Below are 25,908 nucleotides of genomic sequence, written 5' to 3'. Positions count from 1 at the left end.
GATTCTGATAATGAACTAAACGATTTGGTAGATGACAATGAACTAAATGATTTACAGATTAATTCTTCATCTCATGCAAATCTTGTATAACAACCACTTTTCTTTTGAAATCTGGATCTTTTTTCCAAATCAAAAGATGTTAAAGACATCATTGACATGATTTTGATATAGGATTCCCAACAATACAATTTTAGCACTTTTAACACTTCGAGTTGTTGAGATCTATTGTCTGTCTTTTTTATATTCCTTTTAAAAAAACTTCCATTTTTCTTTTTGCCTTGTATTGTTCTCTTTTTTATTACTTTGTGTTTTCTTCCTCCTACCTTCTTCTCCTTGGGTGTCATGACTAATTATAAAAGGAGACAATGAATGAGACAAAATAATCTATAGAAACACATACACTTACTAATGACATAGAACATGGAGTGAACCACAAAATTTATTGATTCAAATGGGTAGATAATCATTATGGTCGTCCTTGGAAGATGTGCAACCAATTAAAACCTCATATACAAGTAACAACGCATATTTAAGAAAGCGATGTTACTGTGTCATCTTCAATAGCACTTATTTAATGTTGCTGGAATAGATGTACATTAATAACACTCCTATAACATACATCGTTAAACAAAACTGATTCAAGCCACTATTAATGTCACTGATGTTCAACAACGTTGTTTCAAGAATGTGTTGTTAAAGTTACCCACATTGACAGCGCTTGCTTTAATTTGCGTTGTTGATGTTCTTCCGCCTAATATTCAACAACATCGTTCAAAATAACAATGTTGAATGGTCGTTGTTAATTACAATATCGGACATAGTGCTACTCTAACTTTCTAAGTTAGACTTTAAAGTTCTCAAGAGTCAAAGAATAATTTCAAGACCTTGGAATAGTCATCATTGAATATACTCAATGGTTCATCTACCAAGATTCATTGGTCTTACTTCGATATCAATTAGGAATGATTCTCATCATGGACTTACTATAACTTGGCCTCAATTGACCATCACCACCAAGACCATCATGGTCACATCACCCATCTCTCACCCTCGCATTCAAAGCACGAGACATAAAATTTTATGGGAGCATATTTGTTATCATAAATAGTGTGTCACTTCATGTGTTACTGTTTGTAATTGGTTAAAAGCAGATACTCAACCAAATTTTTGGGAGCATATTTGTTGTTGCATGAAGTGTTACATTTTTTGGGAAAGGGGATGTTCACCCAAATTCTCCTTAGAGACATTTCTACTTTTCGACATCCTCATAACTACTACTCCTCATCAACAAACTATTACCCATAAATGATGATAGTGCCCCAACAAGCCCCAACTTTTCTAAAGTTTTAGCGGCATGCTATCCTTAAATAGTTTAGTATTATTATATGTTAATTAACCTCCCAAATAAAAAAGAAGATAATGTATTCAAATGAAAAAAACATCGAACGTCAAACTATAATGTCACACCATTTTACCTATGATTAATTAACATCGAATAACACTAAACTATCTAAAGCTAACACAGTTATAAAATTTTATTCTACATTAAGATTATGAGGAAAAAAATCTTTGATACATGAGTTTTTCATAAACATACAATATGCTATTCATTCGCATCATAGGCTCATAATTTTTTTTAGGATGTACCTTATTTTTCTCCAATTATTAGGAAGAAAACTATACATGGCATGGATTTGTATCCGTGGTTGGGCATTATCTCTGCAAGGATCTTTATCTCTCTCATATTTCACATATAATCTCATTTACTCCATGAGAGAAACAAATATTGCAATTTTAGCCTTCATGAATAAAAAATGATTCATAAATTTCTCCTCCAATTAGTTCCAACCAACTTTTACTTGTGATAGTTGGTTCAAAAGTCACTCCTTATCTTTTTTTATCAAAGAGAATAGAAATAGCCTTATAATTAATTAATATTCTTCTTCCATTATTTCAATTGTTTCACGTAGCTCATAGAACTTAACCATATGAGATATGGATTATCAAAATCTAGTCCTGCAAAAGAGTTGTCATACAAGAGTTGAATAAATTTTATATCTATTTCGACCTACTTTGCATTCCTTGGAGGAGATGAAGATGAACTAAGAACAGAGGTACTTCCTTATTGCTCTTTCTACTTGGTTAGTTGATTCTTTTTTCTTACTATAACAAGAGTCAAGAACACTATCAACGCAAATTAACAAGTAAAAAAAGAGTAAAAAGAAACAAATTTATGTACAACGCAAAACTAATAACAAAAGCTTAAAATAAAAAATTTGTCAGAATGCTTAATATTTAAACGCATGTCTCTCACAACAGTGACATTTTACTAAGAGAGGAATTAGTGAGTGAAATATATAGAATTGTCGCAAACATGTATAACGAGTTATTGTATCTACATAGATTTGAGTAGTATAAGGTCGTCTAACAAGAATTGTGGTCCTAAACAAAGGGGTTTATAGCGATAAAAGTGTTGGGATTAGACTTCACTATTCAAGTGTGAATATTTGGATGATCTGACTTACATATTCTATCTATACTTTAATTTCGTCAGCATCATATCTATCTAATATGATTAACTCCTTAGTGACAAGGCCAACAATTCATTACCCTAACTGTCAATTCCGTGAATGATTAACGAAGTGGCTTGAAATAAGCTTGGATGTTATCTTGACTAATCAATCTAAATCCATTCATACAAATTAGACGAGATATTCTAGTTCAGACTTAAACATACGGTTCCCACCATACAGTTAACATCCAAAATCATGTCCTAGATGATTAAGCTAAAACAATCGTTAAGAATAAGAATAAATCATAAAAATCATTGCATAAACATGAATATATTGAAGTGAATGAAAATAGATACATCAAAGTAAATAACTACATCTAATATTATTAAGAGAGGAGTTAGTTACTCATTTTCATGGTAACCAACACAATGGAGAAGATGTAGACTCAACATGGAAGAACACCTAGATGAATTGCACAAGGTTGCAATGCCTTCAACCTTCCACCCTCCCTCTCCAATGGATTATAAATTCCCTAAAACTACTAGCCTAAGAGAAGGAAAATGTATGAATATAAGGAAAAAAGTTAGGTTACAAACCATGTTTGCCTATTTGTAGTTACAGAAAATCGCATAAGTTCGCTTAGCCAATTTGATCACCCAGAAATCCAACCTATCTCTCTCAAATTCACTTAGTGCAATGGAATTTTTTCAACAGATGCCCCAAATTCACTCTACAAAAGTAAATTCGCTTAAAAATTTAGCATAAAGAACCCGCAACTTTTAGTTGTCAAATTTTCTCAATGAGATGTGTTCACTTAGTGAATGTTCATTTTCTAATTTTTCGATCTGACCGTTCATATTGAAGTTCGAGATGTTATGGACCTTATCCGACTATGAACCCGATCCAATGACGAACAAATATCATGTTGCTATTTTTCTAAGTCAACTCTGACTTTAGTACCTTTCTCTTTCTTATACAATATACCTAAGAGTGTCATATTAACTATAAGATTGTAAAATATATATTTTCAAATATGTAAATTTGACACTTATGAATAAGTCACTTTTAAGCTTTTAAATCTTGTCCTTTTAAAAAACCCTTCAAACAAATCGGGACATAAAGAGTAAGTACTTGAGTTCAAATCTCTTGCACAATTTTCCCAAACCCTTCGTAGTCTCATTCTGCATCAAATGCTTTGTCTATGGCCAGAGACTTACTTTTGGTCAAATAACTTATGTCAGGATTATAATTCCCTTTAGAGTCTTACCAAACACACTTAATCAAGTGGAGTGAAGTTACCTAACTTGTTGGGAATAAGCGAGCAATCAAATAATAAAAGAGTATAGAGAAAAGAGAATAACACAAAATATTTGGTAACGAGGTTCGGCCAATTGTGTCAACATCCCAGGGAACGTTGAGAGGCTACCACTATGTATTATTAGAGAATAATGATTTGTGTTTGACTATTCTTTTCCTTGTTACATTAGGTTTACATAACATGAATATATAACCCTCTAACCCAACCCATTTACATCAGCTCAAACTCATAACTTGTATTGTTGTTATCTAGAGATATGAGTTATTGTACAATAATATCCACCTTGGCGAATATCATCAATCTCCATCTTCCGCCATTGATTGGGGGTGCTTCGTAGTCCAGCATCAGTGAATGTTCAGCAAGCTAAGGCAATGCTTGAACTTGTCCATGGTAATCGGCTTGATTATTATATCAGCTGCATTTTCTGAAGTGTGAACCTTCTGCAATAGTATAGGCCCACAAGCTACCAACTCCTTGATCTTGTGAAATCTCACATCACTATGTTTGATCCTACCATGATACACCTGGTTCTTTACCAAGAAGATGGCACTCTAACTGTCACAATACAGTAGAACTCTACCTTGCTCAATGCCTAACTCATTTATCAGCCTCATAAGCCACATGGCTTCCCTTAGAAGCTTCATCAGTTGTCATGTACTCTGCTTCAGTTATGGACATAGCAACAACAGACTGAACTGATGATCTTCACATAATTTTTCCACCTACAAGGGTAAAGACAAGCCCCGTTGTGGATCTTCTATCATCCAAGTCTCTTGTATAGTCCGAATCAACATAATCTGTAATTGAAGGCTTACTCTGATAGGTTGCCAAATGATATCAATACCTGTAGTCCCCTTCAAATATCTGAAAGTCCATTAGACTGCTTCCCAATGTTGTTTCCCTGATTTCGGCATGTACTTACATATTTGACTAACTGCTTGTGCCAAGTATGCTCCAGTACAAACCATAGCATACATCAAGCAGCCCAATGCACTAGCATATGGAACCTTTGACATGTACTTCTTCTCTTCATCTGTCTTTGGACACTGGTCTAAGGAAAGCTTGAAGTGGTTTTCCAATGGAGTGCTCACTACTTTAGCATTGCTCATATCAAATCTCTCTAAGATATTTTCGACATAGCTTTGTTGGGAGAGCATAGTTTTCTAGCTACCTTATCCCTATGAATTTCCATCCCATGAATCTTCCTAGCAGCCTCTAAATCTTTCATGTCAAACTCCTTACCTAGCATGACTTTCAGCTCATTGATATCACTCAAATAATTAGCAACAATCAACATATCATTAACATATAGTAGCAGAAAAATAAAAGAACCATCATCAAGGCTTCTCACATAAACACATCAATCATAGTCAGAGTGCTTACTAAGCTTAAACATATAGGTGTCAAACTGCTTGTACCACTGCCTGGGAGACTTCTTCAACCAATATAGAGACTTCTTCAACTTGCAAACCAAGTGACTCTATCTAGTTTCACTAAACCCTTCTAGTTGTGTCATGTAAATTTTCTCCTCTAATTCACCATGTAGAAAGACAGTCTTCACATCCATCTGTTCTAAGTGCATATCTTGGCTGGCTACTAAGACAAGCACTACCCTAATAGAAGTGTGTCTCACCACTAGGGAGAAAATCTCATTTTAGTCGATACCCTTCTGCTATGAATATCCTTTTTCTACAAGATGGGCCTTGAACTTTTCCCATTCTTTTTCTGATACTTTTGGCTTTCTCTTGTACACCCACTTGCACCCAACTGCAAGCTTGTCGAGGGGCAATGGGACAAGCTCCCAAGTTTGGTTCTTGTTTAGAGGCTTCATCTCCTCCATCATGGCACCCATCCATTGTTCTTTCTCTTGTATGTTTATAGCCTCTTGAAAGCTACATGGATCTCCTCAATTGATATGGAGAGCAACTGAAGCCATATCGTCAAACTCATATCTCTCTGGAGGTTTCATAGGACGTTTATCCCTATCTCTACCAAGTAAATACTCCTGCACACCTGAACTCTCCGCTTGAGAATCATCATGTTCTTGACTTGAACTAGTGCGTGGTTTCTTGCCTTTATTCACCTGAACCATTTCATTGCTCACTAGAATCATATTTGATCCCAAAGTCTCTCCATTTGGCATGGGTGCCTCTGTCAAAATTTATTGTTTCAACATGAAATCTTCATCAAACATTGCATCTCTGCTCAACACTACTTTTTCTGGAAACTGGATCCTAGAACTTCAACTCCTTCACACCTTTGGTATATCAAATGAAGATACACATCTTGGACTTGAGATCAAGTTTGGGTTGTTCATCATTAGGTACATGTACATAAGCAAGACAACCAAATTTGCGTAACATATTATAATTGACTGGGTTACCTGTCCATACTTCTTCAACAACTTTACAATCCAATGAAGCATATGGTGGTCTATTGATGACATAGCATGTCATACTAAGTGCCTCTGCCAAAAATCCTTTGGAAAGTCCAACATTAAGTCTCAAACATATGGCCATCTATGTAAGAGTTCTATTCATCATCTCTGCAATACCATTCTTCTAAGGAGTCTTTTTCACTGAAAAGTGCCTCTAAATGCCATGTTCCTCACAGAATTTCTGAAATTGTGAGTCTTTGTACTCCATACCATTGTTTGACCTGGGATATTTGATTTTTATACTAGTCTGGTTCTCTACCTCTACCTTCCAAACCTTGAACTTGGCAAAGACTTCTGACTTATGCTTTAGAAAATATACCCAGACCTTGCAAGAAAAGTTATCAACAAAGGTAGCAAAATATCTAGATCCTCCTAGGGATGGTTCCTGAGTGGGTCCCCATACATCAGTGTGGACATAGTCTAAAATACCCCGAGTCTTATGTTGGCCAGCCTTGAAACTAACTCGTGCATGTTTCCCAAGCACACAATACTTGCACAAATCTAGCTTACATTTGCTGACTCCCCTCAACAGTCCTCTTTTGCATAGTTTTGTCATGCTATGAACATTAATATGACCCAAATGCATGTGCCATAATTTTGTAGCATCATGATCTGAATCTACTTAAATCTCTTCAATCACTCTAGCAACTCCACCTACAACTGTTCTCCCTAGCTTGTAAGGGTTCCCTATAGTCCTCTTACCCTTCATTACAATCAGAGCATATTTGCATACTCGAAGAATATTACAGTCCCCATCAACTCTATATCTAAATCCTTTGGCCTAGAATATCCCCAAAGAAACCAAATTCTTCTTCAAATCTGGTATGTGTCTAGCCTCACATAACGTCTTCATTACACCATCATCCATCACAATTCTGAATTCTCCTATACCAATAAATCCACATGCTTTATTATTTCTGAGATACACGAAACCAAAATTGTCTGCCCTGTATGTAGTGAAACATTCTCTGTTTGACGTCATGTGGTGGTAACAACCAGTGTCAAGTATCCACTCATCTGCATTCTAATTTGTTGATACATATAGTATAACAACTTCACTATTGTAAGCAGAGTCATATTTATGTGCAACATTTGTAGATGTAGATACTTCATCTTTCCCCACCGGCTTGCTAGAACTCCATTCATTGGGACAATCCTTTTTGTAATGCCCAATCTGTTTGCACTTAAAGCACTCTACTGGTGTTTTGCCCCTGGAATTTGGTCTTTTCCCTTTGGCAGGACCTCCTCTGCCTTGTCTCCTCCCACGCGATTGGCTCCCTTTCACATACAGACCATCACCCTAAGACCCTCCCCTACATTCTATCTTCTTTGAGTGTGGGACAGAAGTGCAGATGTGATCTCATCTAGTTTGATTAAGTCTTCCCATACGTCAATATTGTCACCAAGTGTTCGTAGAACTTTGGCAAAGAACACAACAATATTATTGCTTTTCCATTATTATTATTATAATAAATGTTTAAATTCAAATAAAAATGACAAATCACATTAAATTGTAGTTGAATAATTTCCAAGTCTATCTCTTTATCTTTCAATCTCCTCTCTCCGATCTATTAACTAATATTATTCCAACACACATGATCAAAGAAAAAACATTAATTGTAAGAAAAAATGGAATACATTTTTAATTCTCTTTTGAACATCGTCATGATTAAATTAAAAACACAATTATGCTTAATTTCTATTTAGATCTAAAATTACAATGTTAAAATTAATGAGTGAAGTTCTGGAAAATTGCAATTGTGTGTGAGGCTTCACCATAGCAAATAGAGTTGTTTTAGAGAGAAAATATTGAAGGAGAAGTTGACATGTCCATGATAATGTGGCAAGAACTTTTTTTATTATATAGGTAATAGAATAAATGGACTTGAAATTATGCTTAATTTCTATTTAGATCTAAAATTATAAGCTTAAAATTAATGTGTGGAGTTCTGGAAAATCATTTCTTATTATTTGAAATATAATAAGGAGTAAGTGAAATATTATTTGAAATTTCTATTTGAAATATTATTCAAAATTGTTATTTATTTTCCTCGTGTTTGAACAAGCAAATACATACTAACACATATGTTCTTAACAATGTGAATGTATGTATGAGTAACATGTGTGTTTTAACTATACAAATGCACGTGTAACATGTGTTTTTTTAGGAATGCGAATGAACTGCTAACATGTTTGTTTTTAATCATGCGAATGCACGGGTCACACACGTGTTCTTAACAATACGAATGCGCCGATAGTATATGTGTTTTTAACCATACGAATGGATAAGTAAGATGCATATTCTTAACCATAAATGTACACGTGATATATGTTCTTAATCATGCGGCAAAAAAATACCGCCCGTGCGAATGTACAGGTAACTTGCTAGTTGTATACTCAAACCAATATGTTACTCAAACCAATTTATGTCCAAATGCTTTAGCTTTCTAAGCCACTTTTGTGTATCTTGAGAAATACATGGTTTAGATGGTGTCTTGGTCTCACCATCTACATCATTAGGTGATGCTTTAGCATCACTTCTCTTATCTTTTGTAAGTGCATCTTGTTGTCTACTTCCATGTCTTAGGTTGAGAGACAGAAGCCGAGAAACCTCATGAAGTCCACCCCACTTTTCTAATGCACGTGCTATATCATAGCGCCCTGTGGGACATAAGAACAATGTTGAAAATGATAGTGATGAAAAGTTAAAGAGCATAAGGTTTGTTTTCTATATTTAATGTATTCGTTAAGAGGGTGAGTTTGGCGTGACCTAGAAGTCACGAGCCCTAGAAACAGCCTATTCGCTTGCCAAGGTAAGGTTGTGTGCATGTATTATATGACACCTAGAAGTCTCGTGCAATGGATCACCCATTTTTATTATTTAATGTTTTTATTTATAATCAATGATGTAGTGGCATTAATTGATAACAATAATGTTGCGTATTTAGTTTGATAATATGAAAGCAAGTAAAGCTATATTTATAATTTATATGGCAAACAATAATATCAAAGTTTGAGAATAAGAATATCTCAATTTACCTGCACGTTCAAATGACTTTCTACTTGGCATAAATGAAGGGTCCATTCCCCAGCTCCTTTGAAATCTACTAATCTACATAACGAAATTGTGATCTGAGATGAAATAATGTAATGCATATGAGTATGACACCTTGCTTAAGTTGAAGATCTTAAGATTTCATCCATAATACTTTTAGGGTCAGTTCGGTAGGTGTAAAAATGGGGTGAAAATTCATGAATGAAAGTAAAATATATTGTATAAACAAAACTGATTCATGAATTTTCATTATAATTTTTAACCCCATACCAAATGTCCATTAGTATGAAGCCTTTTCCCCATGAAACTAACAAGAGTATGAAGGTGGCAAGTGGTACAAAGTAAAAAAGGAAATGAGAATATTTGAGATTGAAAATGCATATAGGCCATTTTGATAACTAGAATGGAACTTTTGCAGCCCACCTCCTCCTGCAAATTTTCGATGTTGTCCCAGTAACCCTTCGGTTTCCGGTGTTTGTAAGCCAGGGACAGGTTCATTATGGTCGCGATCTTTCTGAATCCCCCCATGTGACTTATAGCCTTCTCAATATCCACTCGTCCATGCAATCGAAGTTGCTTCCTCATTGGCATAAATCCTTCCTGTCCATGTTCCGAGATGAATTTCAAGAGTTCAGACTTTAGTATTTCAATATCCCTCTGTAAGCCTGGAACTTTAGGCCTTTGTTGAGATGAGCTTTGAACATTGCAATTTGAAACTTCCTCAGCCGAGCCAAAGTCGTCATCATTTTGCAAGTCACATGAAACAATTTGTTGCTCTGAATTTGTACTCTGCTCACAAACTTCTGAAGATTTTGATGCATTCCTGTTCTCGACGTAGTCTCTTATTGCAGATAAGTTTGATGGGAGATCTTCATAAATGACCTGGAATGATATGCAAAGAAATCACAAATTTTCAGGGATTCAAGCAGTGAGTAGATGGATAAATAAATTTTCTCGTTTGATGATGAAAAGGGAAAATGATAAAGACTTAGAGATGAATGCTTTCTTAATGAACATGATTTATTATAGAGCATAATGGTATTGTTCGACCCATGTACCTGACCCCACCTGGTGGAATAAAGGCTTGGTTTTTGTTCAAAACTCAAATCCCACACGAGGAAAACTTGATCCTAAATCTCATAAATGCATTTTCCTTGGTTATTCTCCTACTCAAGTCAACAATTAAAAATGGGACATTTAACCTACACTATGCTCCAACTTAGCTGCAAGAAGCAGATATCCTTCCAAAGGCCTTGTTGAAATCAGATTTTTAGTCCAATGTCAGCAAGATGGGAATGACTGATATTCATTACCCACCTTGAGGGGGAGTTTATGAGAAATATCAGAATCTCATAATTAGACGGATTGTGATCAACTAATATGTTTTTTACTCTGTTGCTAGATTTTAGGGATTCTGAATTATAGGAATCGGCTATTCTTTATTTCCTTTTATATTTCTCATTTTCTGCTTATATAGTGTACCTTTATGTCATGAATAGAATCAAGATATGGAATAATTTCTCCATACTCTACTCATAGGAAGTATCGGGTTTCCGCTTATATAGGCTGAACTTACTGCAATCATATATCAGTTAACTGAGCTCCATTCAAGTTTCTATCAAAAGTTTGTCTTAACTGGACTACATTGACCAGGGGCTAAGTTAAAATGAGTCTTGAAAAATCTAGATAAGTTTTATAATCAATATATGAAATTTGATAGATGAACCAATTAATAGACAAACCTCCTCCATGATGGCTTCAGAAAGGAAAGTATCTTTGCGCATTTTCGACTCTACAGAGTACTTCAGTAGCGTGTGATGATTTCCTAGTTGCTCAAAAATCCATTTCCCCTGGAACGAATCAAAGTCCCCCTCAACCTGTTCAAAACTGATCTCCTGTTCTAGATGTTCACACAAGTCTAGCACAACACGAGCATGAAGCACCATATAAAGAAGGCCCTTACACCCTTCCTGCATATCAATTAACCTAGGAAATCATGTCAGTCACATAATTTATGGACCAAAATAGTGTACATTCCAGGCTTGTACAAGTGTTAATGCTAAGCGTGTCTGTTATACTATCAGTGGATAATGACGGTAAAATACTGGCTTGTAAGCTTAATACAGTGGCCAAAGGAAGCAACAGACTAGGGTATAAACAAATAGGACATAATGTTCAGACAGGTAACCTGAAGAATGCGGACGTTATTATTATCTCGTGATAAAATCTTACTGATTGCTAAATCTGGGACTATCCTGCAACAAATGGTGCAGAACCAAGTTAGGAAAATGAAACAGTAGATCTGGGACTCTTTCACTACATGATTTCAATACATCTCGGGTAAAGAAGAAACAGATGACTTACTCAGGAAGAGTTTCGTAGGCAGTCAGAATATTCCATACTTCACGAACAGGAGCTTTAACTGTTATGCTTGCAACAACACAGCGATGAACACCTCCATTTTCCTTCACATGAAAGTCACTTTATTAGTGACTTTGACAATACAGATAGATCATTTTCAGAATTAAGGCCACCACATAATACATTAGTATCGATCGGTTACCAGAAGTCCATCAAATCTGCGGAGATGAACTTCATCCACCATGCAAGGCCTGTCAAGTCTGCAAGTTTTTCCAAATATACCCCAGTTGCTGCTCACCTCACCGGAAGATGCAGGCAAGGAACCAGAAACTAAGCTGGAAAACCCTTCTTTCTTCTCTGCAGGACGTAACTTATCACTGTCATATGAAGCACTGTTTATCTTTTTTACAGATGATCCATTAAAAGCCACAGATTCGTGCCAGTGGTTTTCCGGCAGTGGAAGTTTGAGATTTTTCACAAAATTCCTTTCAGCTCTGTAAGCCAAAGCTCGAAGGTTTATGGGAAGATCAGATCTGATAATCCTTTCCAAGAATATAGCTGGGAAATTGAACCTCGGTATCACATTAACCTCATAAGATAAAATAGCTGTTGATGACCTGTATAAACCACAATTGATGTGTAAACGACAAAAATAAAATGGTATTTTGACTAATGCCAATAAGAAAAATCAATGCTGATAGAAAATGAAATTCATATAAACTCCTCTTGAGTTGAGTCATTGTCTTATTGGGTGCATTACTACATAACTACATATGGCAAACTAGCCAAGTTATTTTTCATTCTATCTCTCACGTAAAAAGTTTTAAGGTGTCATACTTCACTGCATTTTGAGCCATAAAAAAAGTGGAACATGATAGAATTTCCATACTATTACCTAGATATTTGACACATGATATTAGGGGACCAATCCATCAAGTGTAACTGTAATGAATACAAGAGATGTACCTAGCGGAGCAAAAGGTGAATAATGTTTGATTATTTGCAAGATCAACCTCCATATACCTAGTTCTTATTGGCGGTTCAATGGGGAAACCAGAGAAAATAGAAGGATGCATCTAAAGAACATGTCTTTTTGAATATGTAATGTTATGTTGATTGGGTTAGAGAGGGACCTTCTAGAGGTTACTCAACCTAAACCTATCGGCCAAACTAGACATTGTATCACATATATTGTACATTAATAAACTTTATGTTGCATATTTCTTAGGGCTGATCATTTATGGACTATCACATGAACATGTTTCATGAAAATGAATTTTAATGTAAACCTGCATGAAGGTTTTCTAACCGAAGATGCTCAACATATTGATATAATGGTATGCAAATGAATTATTATTTAAACTTGTATCTAAGAGGAAGTCCAACTGATTCTAGTTCTTGGTATCAAACAGAAAGATTAACATATAGTGGCCAAAATTGAATCCCTCCATTCATCAAACCTTGATCCGATATTTCATACTTTGAGTGTGCTGCTTTATTTTAGATCGATATGTTTTACTACATATGCACACATGCTTGTTTAAATTGAGTTAAGTCTACAATGAGTTTAGATAATAAAACTAGAAGATTATATATGCTCTTATTCTTTACATTGATGCAAGGCTGTTGTGCAAGTATCTGCTTTGAGAATTAGATTCTACCTCGTTCCAGATTTCACAGACCATTTGCCATCAAACTTCTTAAAGTCCCCATCAACCATGGAAAAGTGAAGTTCTCGATCCCATGCCTAAGCATTGAAAGGAATATGTAGCATTAAATTAACAGAAGGTTATCCCTTCTATAACTTCTTTTTCCTATTGACCAACTAATCAGTCAAATATGAAATGCATATCCACTGTGAATGGAAACTATTCTTCATAAATGGTATAGTATATAGATCATGGACAAAATCGTATAAGAGAACATGGTTTGGAGTAAGAAAGTTTCAAGTTTCAGAATTAAGTGCATCTAATGGCTAAAGTGCCCGTTACAAAAGTATCGAATGATTACTTACTACATGCTTTAAGTTGATTTGAATGAAACAAGCAACTAATACCAGTGTTTACAATGCTTACTGAATTAATGATTTCTTGAAGATCTAACACAACACGAGCCTCTATATGCCAATACATCGCCCTTTGGAGTCCCCTTTGCTCTAACCATATCCTTCCAGGATATGGACAAGGAATTTGTCCACTGCCAACAACAACAACAAACAACTTTAGTTGTTTTCATTTTTTTACTTCAATATCAATCAATACTATTGGAATAATATGACCTGATTCCATCAGAAAGAGTTAGTTCATGATGAGGGAGTTGTCCAAGTTATTATATATTAATTTTTATTTTAATACCATATAATCAATTGACATGCGACTTGCATGCTTAACACACTCCCCTTATTTCTTAGACATTTGGAATCACAACATAAATTTTGCATGACTTTCAAGAAATGTGACGTTGGCTAATGGGCTTAAGGAAATAAAGTTGTGTCTTGACTAACCGTTATAGCTTATAGCTTTTGGCCTATGGCCTAGTGGTAAACATCTGATTCTATAATTGGTACCAGAGTAGGTCACAAATTCAACTCCCAAGCAAGGCGCAACAGATGTTGGGAGGGGGTTATTGGTCGTGGGACAACATCCTGCCTTGGCAAGGCCTAGATGGAGCCGAAGTCACATTGAAATGTGACACACAAATTGTTGGGTTTTATTGGTAACAACAAGGGTGTCCTCCGGCCGACACCCGTTATCCCTCCTGAGGCGTATAGATCACGATAATGATTTTTTTGTGTGTTAACCTAGGGTATGCCTTACTCTGGGTAAGAAACTAATTCATTTGAGGTGCATGATTGTCCTTCTCAACAATTGTTGTTTCCATAATCGAACTTTGACTTTTGTTCTTGTAGATACCTGAGGAGTGAAAATCCAACGGGGCTAACGTACTAGACCAACTCCTTGTTGGTTTTTGCCTCTTCCAACAAAGTTTTTTTTTTTCATACACACTACATAAATCAAACCCTTGATATCGTGCTTAAGGAACCCAAGTATCACCAAGTGTGTTAGGCCTTGTTGATATTGATTGTTGGATTTAAGGAAATAAGTTGCGCCCGGATTAAGCTTTCAGCCAAATGGTAAGGTTTTATCCTACACTAACCCTACCTCAAAATCTCATTTGAGAAAGATTGTCCAAGTCACTATAAATGATTCATCAACAAGTAAGAGGAAATCAGCACTATCATCACTTACCTCCACACAAGATTTGGTATAAAATCAGCAAGATGCTCATAATCAGTGAGAGCATTCCAAACTGATTCAGTGTCAGCATTAACTAAGATCTGAGCCTTAACTCTACGTTCTCTCCAAGATACCACTTGAACCTCACAATGGACCACACCCTCTTCTTGTTGTGGCCCAAAGTTTCCATCTTTGCCCTGATTCCCATTGCAACCATTGAAACTGCATCTGGGTATCTTCCATTGGCTACTTCTTCTTACTGAGGAGGTTGCAATGCCCCATTGAGAGTGAGATTGGGTCACAAATAGGAATGTTGGGTTGGAAAAGAAGCGTGGTAATGAGTGTGAGTGAGATTGAGCTCCAAGGTTGGTGCTTGAAGCTATGGAGAAGGAAGTGTTCATGAGCTCAATCTCATGAGAGTTGAGAAGTGTTGAAGGTTGTGTTGTTGCTTTGGAACATTGTTATGTTACATGGAATTAGTGACGGATAGTTTTAGCCACGAATTTTGTTTGTTCTGTCGTGTAGTGGCGCTGATTATTTTGAGGTTATGTGATTATCCACGCGTACCTGGTAATGGTTGTTTTGGACATTTTGATCAGATTTTTTTTATCCACGACATCATTGATTGTAGTCACTTTCTTATTTTAGAAATTTTTGAGAAATAAAAATTTTGTATACCATAAATCTTCTTAATCATATTAAGGTGATACCTATCATTTAAGATAACATGTATACAATACTCTTAAAAGACAAAGTATTAAGAGAGAAAAAAATGAATGCACTAACAATACGTAAGTTTGATATATTATAATTGCATCATTTACCATTTATATTTAATTATCATTTATTCTTCAAAAAGTAATTCAAATAATGAAAATGATATAATAATTGTATATAAATTTTTACATCAATAATGCATAAATATTTCACATAATAAATACTATACTCAATTATTAAACCTGTTATATCATGGATTACAATCTTATTACACAAATATGGAATAATACACGGTTGCATCCCCTGTGAAATAATCGAAAAAACTTAATAATTCTCCTATTTATCAAAAACCACCACTAATCCATAAACTGGTTACTCTTTAATACAGGAGAATCCAGTATTAGGTATAGATCCTGATATATGACATCCAAAAAGCTTAAGGATTTAATTTTATTTTTAAATTAAATAAATAAAAATAAAAACAAAATTATTCCTCTCACATTTTAGAATTGGAGAGTCTAGTACAAAAAATGAGTATTATTACATATTGAGGGAGAAGAAAAGTAACAGGTGACTCTCATACTTGGGATAACCAACATTCTAAAATTATAATTTATAAAGGTCAAGAACACTTCATTACATGATTTAAATCGGTGTCCAATCACACAATTTTACTTATGACCATTTATACCAACTTAATAGAATTTTCCCTATTAATAAATAATTCATCTTATATAATTTCTCATTAACTATGACATTACCCTATTTAAGTATTTTGTAAAAATTGGTGGAGCTGGTACAAAGATACATGAAAATTTGGCATAAAAGATCTAGAATCTCTAATGTTGAGTTTTGTTTTGTTGTGATTGACAGTTATCTTACTAAAAATACATCATATTTATCCTTTAACATTTTAGAGATTTTCTTAATGGAATACATTTTAATCTATTAATACTATAAAATGAGAATAAAGTATTTTCTGGTATAAGTTGATAAGTTATCTCCTATAGCTACTAAAATAATGAATGTGTTAGATTTAATTATTTTTTACAAAAATATTTCTAAAACTAAACAAAACAGTACACATATCAGACTTTTATTGGCAGAATGAGATACTCATTTTCAAACTATATATATATATATAGCTTTGTAAGTGTCTACAGGCTTCCATTATTCCTCTGTTAGAGATGAAGTTAAAGATTGGGAGAGAAAAGGAAGAAGAAAACGTGTGTAGTGAAGTGAAGAAGAGAAAATGAATAATGCTTCTATTCATAGAAAGTGAATGTTGGTAATTAACAACCAATTGACAATAAGAGTTGTCATTTATAGTTAGTTATTCTAAAGGCCCATTTAACTATTAAAGTCCAATAATTACTCTCTGCTCTTGAATTACAAATTCTTCTTCATCCTCTTCATGTTTTAACATGTGAAAAGGGATTGCATAGACCAAACTATAAATAGAATTTTTTAGCAAAACACATCTAGAGATGAACACATGTTTTCCTTTTAGAACATGTTCATACTCGAAGAGGTTTTACAACCAAAAGATGATTAATAGAGATCAACATTAAGGGGGTTAAGAATCTAGTTTAGTTTTCCAAAAAATACAAGAGGAGGGACTCACTTACTTCGAGAATAAGTTTTTTAAATTTACTCCCCATCATAGTGCTGAATTTTAGGGAAATTCAATGGTTTTGAATTAGTGGGTAAATCTTAATCATTAGATATCTATAAAATTGATAGTCAATGGATCCCCACTCAAAATACAAAACTTTATGCTTACAAAGAAAATTGGGATGTTATTCACGTCTAAAAATTTATTATCACAAAATCTTGCTATTAAACTAATGATAATATTACGAGGGAAAAGGAAAGAGATATATCAAAGGGCTAAGAATGGGAAAGGAAGATAATTTTTTTCTTTATTTGAGATTATAAAATTTAGATGAAGATAATAAATTAATGATAATATTAGAATCTTTTTTATTTTTCATTTAAAAATGTAATTAACAATGAGAAATTGACAATAATATATAATTATATAATTTTACTTTTAGCTATTTTTATATTTTGTATCTAGTAAAACTCTAAATTGAGATGATTATAAAAATAGACACATTCCTCTTCCATTCCTTTCTAAAATCATACTCTTGAATAAAGCCATAGTTTAGTTAGCAAACAGTTAATCAAATCATATGGCCAAGTTAATGAATCAACACAATCAATATGTCCCAAGCCAACAAGAACAACACACGTACATATACCGATATATGTAAAACAACGTATTAAATATAATCAGTCTTCCATACTATTTATTCGCAATCACAAATATACCAATATATGACAAGATTTGCTCACTGTTTGACTTAGATATACAAAGCTATTTTTGAGATATACACTAAGCTTATACACATAGCATTTCTTTGCATATCCAGTGCTATTTTTGCTAAATATAGTACGAACAACTATTAAGTCTATTGCTTGAGTAATCTGAATAATACCTCTTTTTTTTTTTTTCATTAATTTGCTTTGGAGTCATAATGCTCCTTTATACTCATACAAACTATTGCTTGTGATGCAAGCTAGCCCATTGACTCCTAACTAACATAACTAATTAATCTTTGTTATTCCCTTAATACCCCAATGAAGCTATACTAACAATTAGGCCTAAAACTGAATCATATTGGATTACATAAAACATCATAAGAACCCAAGGTTGGCTAATCTGGTTTGTTCCTCGCCTGGGCCATGCTCATGCTTTGTCTTGCTTGGCTCGTGCCCTGCCTCGCTTGGGCCATGCTCATGTTCTGTCTTGGCTCGTGCCCTGCCTTGCCTGTGTTGCCTGTGTCCTGCCTTGCCTGGCCCGTGCCTTGCCTTGCCTGGTCTGTGCCTTGCCTTGCCTGGTCTGTGCCTTGCTGCCTTGCCTGCCTCGAGTAATCTTGCTGATGCATCAAGCCCTTGTCTTTCTGATGCATCAGGGCCTTGTCTCTATGGCCAACCCCATGTGCCATAATGTGCTTGTGCTTGTCTCGGTCAGTTTGTGTCAAGGTGTTGCTTTGTGTTGGTTGCTTGGGCACCAAGGAAGCATGTGATTCATGCTTATTGTTCAATAAAGTCAAATTCTTTCACATTAAATCATAACAAATATATAAAATTAGAACTTGAGCGGAAGTGTACATTAATATATATATTTAGAATATATTGGATAAACTTTATATCATCATTCATCATGTATCCACCAACTTCATATCATTTGTCCTTGTATACAAATGCATGTTCATAGTAGAACATGTAGATTCTTTGACCTTTCAAGTCATTATACATAATCTCCCTTAAGACTTAAATCTCTCCTTTCTAATGAAGGGATATTAGAGTAGGAAATTCATTGATGGATTAGTTGGTGCAAATAACTTGGGTACCATAACTCTTATTTATAAGAAGTGCATAACCGTCCATGAAGGATGATGTTACTTCATGTTCTTATTCCAATTTTGTCTATCATAAAATAATAATAAGACTTTTGGTACCAACACTAGGATGTAAAAGTTCAGTTCAGATCGGTTTTTACTGTATTTTAGTGACCGAACCGAACACAAACACAAACATATGATTTAGTTCCACTCAATTAACCGCAAATTCAACTATAAGAACCGAACTGAACCACTCTTGAATGGTTCAATTCGGTTTAGTTCCATGGTTTTTCCTATTATATTTTATAAAAAATTGTGCATCAATTGAACGTTCAAGTGTATATAAGAGATATTGTTTATTTATAAAAGGAAAAATACTACTACTATTATTATCAAAAACTATGAATCATATATAGATGAGTAAAAAAACTTGAAACTCATAATTGTTTGTTGGTAACATATATAACAATTATGTAATTTATGGAGGGAAAAATAAAATTATCACATATATAATAATACAATTCACAATTAGTAACATATATATATTAGTATCATATATAACAATACAATTCACGACTAGTAACATATAGATCAATTAGTAAAATATATAATAGTTATATATAACCTTCTAATTCACAATTAGTAACACATAACAATACAGTATGACAATATATGGTATATATTAGTTTTAAACTCAATACCACAAAAGTTGGAAGATATGTTCCAAATATCAAGACATTGAGAAAAAAATAGTTAGTAATACGTATATAATAACAATTTAGTAACATATAATACTACAATTCATACAAAATTGATAATTTAAACTATAAAATTGGTTGAAAAATTTTAAGAAAACAAAATAACATTCCTTAGTATCTACTTCTTTAATATGCGGTTCGGTTTGGTTCCAACGGTTCCTAAATTTATAAAACTATAAATCGAACCGAACATGAATGGTTCCTTAAAAAAATAACTGAAATGTGAAACGAACCAAACCATATTTCCAGTTTGGTTTGGTTTGGTTTTATCGGTTTCACGGTCTAAATCGAAACCGCTTACTCCTCTAATCTACACAATAGTTTTCATGACAATTATGTCTATAGTCATTTACATTACTTGAATTAGATCATTTTGATTTGACTACTTAAAATAATGACCCTAAACATATTTAAATGTTACATGTATGACCCAATAATTCTTACAATCTCTCACTGGTCATATATGTAATTTTTCAAATTGTGTTAGACTTCATGTGCTCAAAAAATGTCATTATAAACTTGATACATATTCTTATATCGTCCATTAATTATATGTTGTTATATCAATCATAACTAAATCAATCAATGATCCTAATATATATTAACATTATTAAATGATATTAGATCAATCATGAAATGTGTAGCATAAAAATCATATAAGGTGATCTATAAATGTCTGTCGTGCCCTGATTTTCGGCTACACGACCTCTTTAGGAGTCACTACCACGTCTTTTGCGGTTAAAACGTGGAAAACTCAATTTGAGCCCAAATTAGGATAAAATGGTCTTTTATATCAGAGTTTGAGTTCGGGAGTCGATTACGGATCGAGGAAGATAATAACACATCATTCGCCCATAATTAAACGGTATCCTAACTAATTGCATGAACTAAATACCCTTGACTTATTTAAGTTAAATTGTTTAAACAAAATATTTATTTTTTACTTTTTTGTGTCTAACAAGAGTTCATCTTGCTCCTACGTATCCCTAGGTGCAATATGGAAATCAAAACTATGTAGTTTTTGTTTAAAAATTGGTAAGTTGGTTTGGTTAAAAAATTAGAAATTTGTTTGAATCTAATTGAAGTGGAATTAATAGACAAAGAGTCAATATTGATTGCTTACCTTCTTTTCACTTTGATAGATAGTAGAAGCAGTAAAAGTGACTGCGACTGGTTCTTGACTCGAAGTGAGGAGAAAGACGCAATACGAGTTATAACCTCGCTATTGAATCCCAAAATAATTAAAACGTTTATTGTTATTTTTTCCATATAAAGCTTAGAGATTTGTTTGAAATAGAACTAATACATGAGGAGTCAATATTGATTCTTATCGTCTTCTCACTTCAATAGGTAGCAGAAACAGTACAAATGACCGTGACCGATTCTCAGCTCAAAATGGAAAGATGATGCGACACAAGACATAATCACGTTATCTAATTCCTACTAAAACATTTTTCTATTAGTAATTTTACTACTTTTCTAATAAAATAATAATTTAAAAGCATAATACTTAATTAATTATTAAAAAGGTATCTAACTACATAAATACCGTAGCTAAAAAACCAAGTTAATTTCTTATTATCCTAGTTACTAATAATAAAAGGATATGGGTCTTACCATTTGTTTAAAAAAAACTAAAAAGAACAAAGGACATATCATACTTAAAAGGGTTGTCATATTTATTCAGGGAACATAACAGAGGGGTAAATGTGAAATGGACCTGCAAATATGGGGTTCAAAAGTGTAGACCGCAACTTGCTCCAAATTTGGTCACCGATATCGACACTGAAGGCATGGGGAGCAAGTTCGACCGTAATCCAATTATGTTTTTTGTGAACATGAGGACCAGCTACTTGCTCATATGGAAGCAAGAGAGTCATGCCTCCAGGATAACAATTCACCCTTAAGCATGCATCTGTGTCATCTCCCTCAAATGCATTTTGAAGAATCTCCTATTCCAATCCAAGGTTTATGGACAAAACCTTCATCAACTTCCTACGCAGCTTTGCCAACTCTATGCCATACTCCTTGTTGGTGCAGCGACATCCCGAACACTCCTCAACCACTTCCCTGCATGAAGGAGGAACATGAGGCCATTTGTTGTAGTCCTTCAATGACGAGGGAATATAATGAAGATAATAATAGTCACTCCAATCAATATTAGCACCCTTTTTAAATCCAAGCTTGCTTTCGTATCCTTTATAAGTATTTGGTGAGTTCGCATATTGCTCCCTAAACCCTAAACATATTTTACACATTTAACACATGTTGAATTATTTTTTAACATGTGTTTATTATTTTGTTAGCTAGTTAGTTTACACTATAAATAAGGCATTTCATGCCTTGATAATTTAATGAGAAATATCCACAAATTTCATTTTACGCTTTCGCATTATTTTCGCAATATGGTATTAGAGCCTTCATCCTGGAGGCTTTGATAACCGCTGCGCATTCTCTATACTAATTATTATCTTTCGCTTCCAAGATTCAATAAAGAATCATCGTCAACAATTCGACATGAAGCAGAGAAGTTTGTGGAGAGAGAAGATCGAAGGAAGACATTGCTCAAGAATCATGTGTTCCTCACCAAACACCATCAACAACAATGTGCACTTTGTATGGCATTCAAACCCGCTTGAGCTCAACAATGTGCACCATGTACATATGTTTTGTTAGGCAACATTGAGTTTTGGTTGCCATTAATCGGGTCAATGAAGAAATATACTACTTTAACTCATTGACACGTGGTGATATGAAAAACTACGCCGCTATGAAAGAGATATTTTCTAAGTAAGTAGACTACTCATTTAAACTTTTAGTTACACGTTCACTTTCCTAGTTTTTTGTTAATTAAGTACATTTTATATTGTTTAGTGCGGTGAAATTTTACAAATTGAATAATCATGGTAGAAACAAGTTACCAAATCCCAACAAAATCAAGTGGACTCGTCTACAGATATTGACACAAATCATCTCCAACAATTATATGTGTAATGACCAACTAATGTTATACTTATATGTTTACTTCATTTTAATTGTAAACCCCTTGCCAAACAAACGAGGTAGATTGTGGCTATTACGTGCTAGAATTCATGAAGGAGATCATTCAGCAGTGGCCAACTAATGAAATCAAGTTTGTTGGCAAATCATATACAGATGACCAAGTCAACCAGATTAGAGAACAAGTGATGTTGAATACTTATCTCTCATTCATTCTCTTTTAGCTATACAACAGCGTATACGATAAGAATCCATGTCGATATGATCAAAACTATTTCTTTTTAATCGCTTAACACAGTGCTTAATCAATTAATTGCTTGAATGCTATTTATTGCCATTATTAATTGTTCTATATATTTAATTAATTGTCATTAATCGAATGTCATAATGTAATTACTAATTTGAATTTCATTAAAAAAATGAATTAGTAAAAAAATTATTATATCTTCCACGACGTTTCCTTAAGATTGCGTTGTGGAACACTTACCTTCATATTTTAATGGGGAGTTTTTCCATAGTGTTTCCTTTAGGTTGCGCTTTTGATTAGATATCATTGATAGCGCCTTCTTCATTATGCATTGTTGAAGATACTATCATACCTTAAAAAATTAAAATGTTCCCGCATTCTCACACATTTATCAGCAATCATAACACTCATTTACTTAGTAGCGAAACGCATTTCAACATGATTATCATTCAACCTCATCACCATTCACTCATTCAACACCAAAATTCATTCACTCATTCAACACGAAGATCATTCAACACTGATTTCAAAAATCCTTCACTCATTTAACCTCAAAATCATCATTCACGCATTCAACACCGAATTGAAAGTGAGTTTTTCTTGTAGTTATTTGCCTTTTTAATTACATTATATTTAGTTTGTATTGAGTTATAAATATTTTCCTTATAAATGAGTGAAAGTGATTTCACTCATTTAGCTTGTATTGAGTTGGGGTTTCTGACTCATTTAGCTTACATTATGAGTTAGGGTTCTATTCATATTAATGCATTTGCTCTGCAAGCTTAACTCCAAGCTTTAGAGATTTATGCTCATTATATTTTTAATATAAAATGGATCAAAAATGGATGAGTGTCAATCAATTGACGAAGGAGTATGAAGAAGGAGTGAAATCATTTGTTAGGTTTGCAATTGAGAATACTCAAAACCCTAATAGAATTGTATGTCTTTGCTTAAGATGTTACTCAAACCAAATTATTCCAAATGAGTTAAAAGGTCATTTAGTGTGTCATGGTATTGAGCAAAGTTACACATGTTGGACAAGACATGGTGAGACGATAGATGTTATGGATTATGATGATGAGATACATATGAAAGACGACTACACAAATGCATATGAAGACGGTCGTTTCGAGGAAATGACAAATGTTGTCGAAGAGGATCTTCAGGATTGTCCTGAGATGTTTCAGCGGTTGATAAGTGATGCTGAGAAACCATTATATGATGGTTGTACTAAATTCACAAGATTGACAGCGATGTCAAGGTTGTATAAGTTGAAATCTGTTAATGGATGGACTGATAAGAGTTTCGCCGGCTTGCTTGCATTTCTGAAGGATATGTTGCCGGAAGATAATGTGCTCCCTTCTCGAACCTATGATGCAAAACAAATGTTACACTCCATAGGCATGGACTACACTAAGATATATGCTTATGAAAATGATTGCATCTTATTTTTAATGAGTAGGCTTTATTAAAGTTTTGTCCTAAATGTAATGCATCATGATATAAGAAGGAAAACTCAATTCCCAAAAAGTTTGTATGGTATTTTTCCATCAAATCAAGATTCAAGCATATGTTTAGCAATGCCAAAGATGCAAAGAAGTTGAAATGGCATGATGAAGAAATGATTAAAGATGGCAAGCTTCGGTATCTTGCAGATTCTCCTCAATGGAGAAAAATTGATCATGAGCATATGGTAATCTGCCTGGATATAGTACAAAAGGACATTTTGCATATTATGTATGTGAAGACAATACTCATTCAATGAGGTTGGAACACTATAAGAAAAATGTCTTCCTTGGCCATCATAGATTTTTGCCTTCAGATCATCACTATCGACGATGGAGAAAAGCATTTGATGGAAACAATGAAGAAGGTTGTGCTCCTTTGCCGTTGATAGGTGACCAATTATTTCAAAAGTTAAAGGGTTTTAATATTAACTTTGGTAAACCTTTTGCAAAAAAAATTGTTACAAGTGAGTGGAAGAAAAGGTCAATCTTCTTTGAATTGATATATTGGAGTTCATTGCATGTAAGACATTTCCTCGATCTTATGCATATTTAAAAAAATGTGTTTGAAAGTCTCTTTGGTACCTTACTCAATGTCCCTGGTAAGACCAAAGATAGCTTGAATACAAGGTTGGACTTGGTTAGTATGGGAATAAGAAAGGAATTGGGGCCGATAATGAAGGGAAAACGTACATTTCTACCTCCATTAGCTTATACTATATCGAGGAAGAAGAAAATGGAATTTTGTAAATTTATTCATGGTGTTAAAGTTCCATAAGAGTACTCTTCCAACATTCAGAACCTCGTATTAATGAAAGACCTCAAGTTAAAAGGTCTTAAGTCTCATGATTATCATGTACTTATGGAGCATTTCTTGCCTATTGGAATACAGTCAATTCTACCTAAAAAAGTTCGAGGAACCACAACTAGGTTATGCTTCTTCTTCAAGGCAATTGTAGCAAAGTGATTGACCTTGATAAAAAAGTTGAGGAACCACAACTAGGTTATGCTTCTTCTTCAAGGCAATTGTAGCAAAGTGATTGACCTTGAGAAATTACCTGCATTGCAAAAACAAATTATTTTGACTTTGTGTGAACTTGAAATGTATTTCCCACCTTCTTTTTTGACATAATATTTCATCTAAGCATTCATCTTGTTTGAGAGACACAACTATGACCCTTCCTATATGAGATGGATGTACCTCTTTGAGCGTTATATGAAGACATTAAAAGGGTATGTGAAGAACCAATCAAGACCACAGGGTTGTATTGTCGAGCGATATTTTATTTAAGAAGCTCTTGATTTTTGTACCAGATACCTTACCGATGATGATTTCATGGGCATTCCAAAG

General features: G+C 34.0%; 1 protein-coding gene and 1 long non-coding RNA gene across 2 annotated transcripts; one reads left to right on the top strand and one right to left on the bottom strand.

Annotated features, from left to right (window-relative positions):
* Nucleotides 1-15: 15 nt before the first annotated feature.
* Nucleotides 16-22,462, top strand: LOC109339138. Its single transcript, XR_002106623.1, has 3 exons — nt 16-27; nt 5,452-5,453; nt 22,346-22,462. It is a non-coding gene; the product is annotated as an uncharacterized LOC109339138 (long non-coding RNA).
* On the bottom strand, nt 8,582-15,394 carry LOC109339137. The gene is made up of 10 exons (XM_019576533.1): nt 14,933-15,394; nt 13,760-13,880; nt 13,346-13,431; nt 11,887-12,301; nt 11,688-11,788; nt 11,512-11,578; nt 11,066-11,293; nt 9,747-10,205; nt 9,308-9,380; nt 8,582-8,929 (listed from the first exon to the last, which is right to left on the bottom strand). Exons 1-10 carry the CDS (start codon nt 15,319-15,321, stop codon nt 8,679-8,681), a joined length of 2,190 nt encoding a protein of 729 aa, XP_019432078.1. The 5' UTR covers nt 15,322-15,394; the 3' UTR covers nt 8,582-8,678.
* Nucleotides 22,463-25,908: the final 3,446 nt, after the last annotated feature.

Source organism: Lupinus angustifolius, unplaced genomic scaffold, assembly GCF_001865875.1.
Source record: "Lupinus angustifolius cultivar Tanjil unplaced genomic scaffold, LupAngTanjil_v1.0 Scaffold_58_61, whole genome shotgun sequence".
In the NCBI taxonomy this organism is placed as follows: Eukaryota; Viridiplantae; Streptophyta; class Magnoliopsida; order Fabales; family Fabaceae; genus Lupinus; species Lupinus angustifolius.
The sequence above is the reverse complement of the archived record's forward strand: the minus strand, read 5'-3'. Positions and strand labels throughout refer to the sequence as shown.

Excerpts from the sequence above, each read along its gene's own strand:
- LOC109339137 (XM_019576533.1), bottom strand. The coding sequence starts at position 15,321 with ATGAACACTTCCTTCTCCATAGCTTCAAGCACCAACCTTGGAGCTCAA. Across the intron at positions 11,579-11,687 it reads GCCTACGAAACTCTTCCTGA|GATAGTCCCAGATTTAGCAA; the intron begins GTAAGTCATCTG and ends CATTTGTTGCAG. Across the intron at positions 10,206-11,065 it reads CTGAAGCCATCATGGAGGAG|GTCATTTATGAAGATCTCCC; the intron begins GTTTGTCTATTA and ends ATATCATTCCAG.